General features: G+C 57.7%; 1 protein-coding gene across 1 annotated transcript in view; it reads left to right on the forward strand.

Annotated features, from left to right (window-relative positions):
- Positions 1–485: 485 nt before the first annotated feature.
- The window catches only part of RTN3 (reticulon 3), a gene marked incomplete in the record, with an annotated part of 72907 nt that continues 72589 nt past the window's right edge, over positions 486–803 (forward strand). Inside the window, 1 exon segment of the mRNA XM_027772387.1 lies at positions 486–781. Coding sequence (XP_027628188.1) covers positions 750–781 — 32 coding nt within the window.

Here is an 803-nt window from a genome sequence, read left to right on the forward strand (position 1 = left end):
CAATGTGATCGGAATGAGTAATAGCTTTTCATTCTGTATTGCATCTTTCTCCACCTACCAGACTGGTGACCATGCCTCTCTTCCTCATGGTGAGGCGATATTACGACACATCCAGATAAATTCATAAAGCACCTTGTAGAGCGGGCCTACTTTACTCTGTGGTTTCCACTTCTCATAGGAGTCACTGGCGGGAAATACATCAGAAAAAAAGACATCGGATGTGGAATTTACAGGAAGCACAAAGAAACTTCTATCATTAAAATACATAATCTGTCAACCCGAAAACATTCACGTAAAAAGCTATGAAGAAATCCTAGCCCGCAGCAGTCGCCACTAGGAGGCATTGGTGGGCGGAGCTTAGTGCTTGGTCACGCCCCTCGCGTCTGGTCCCAGAGAGACGCGCCCCACCCCAGCAGCCCGCGGGGCGCGGCGTGGGGCAGGTTTTGCCCCTCCTTCCTTGCAGGAGCGCAGAGGGACGGTTCCTGCGCCTGCGTGCTGCGCCCCAGTGCGCCTGGACTGGGCCGCCCCTCGCCCCCGCCACCCTCTCGAGGGCCCTTTGTGCGCACGCGCGCTCGCGCTCCCGCCCTCTAGCTGCTCTCGGCTGAGTCAGTCAGTCCGTCTGAGTCTGTCCTCCGAGCAGGTTAAGTCGAGGGGCTTCGGAGAATCGGCTGCCCGATTATTCTGTCTCCCCTCCCTCTTTCCCGCCCCGCATCTCTCTTCACCCTTCTTCCGCCCTTGCTCGCACAGCCATGGCGGAGTCTTCGGCGGCCACTCCGTCCCCGTCCGGCTCCTACTCGTCCTCC

This window comes from Tupaia chinensis, unplaced genomic scaffold (genome assembly GCF_000334495.1).
Source record: "Tupaia chinensis unplaced genomic scaffold, TupChi_1.0 Scaffold000273_1, whole genome shotgun sequence".
Taxonomy (NCBI): Eukaryota; Metazoa; Chordata; class Mammalia; order Scandentia; family Tupaiidae; genus Tupaia; species Tupaia belangeri.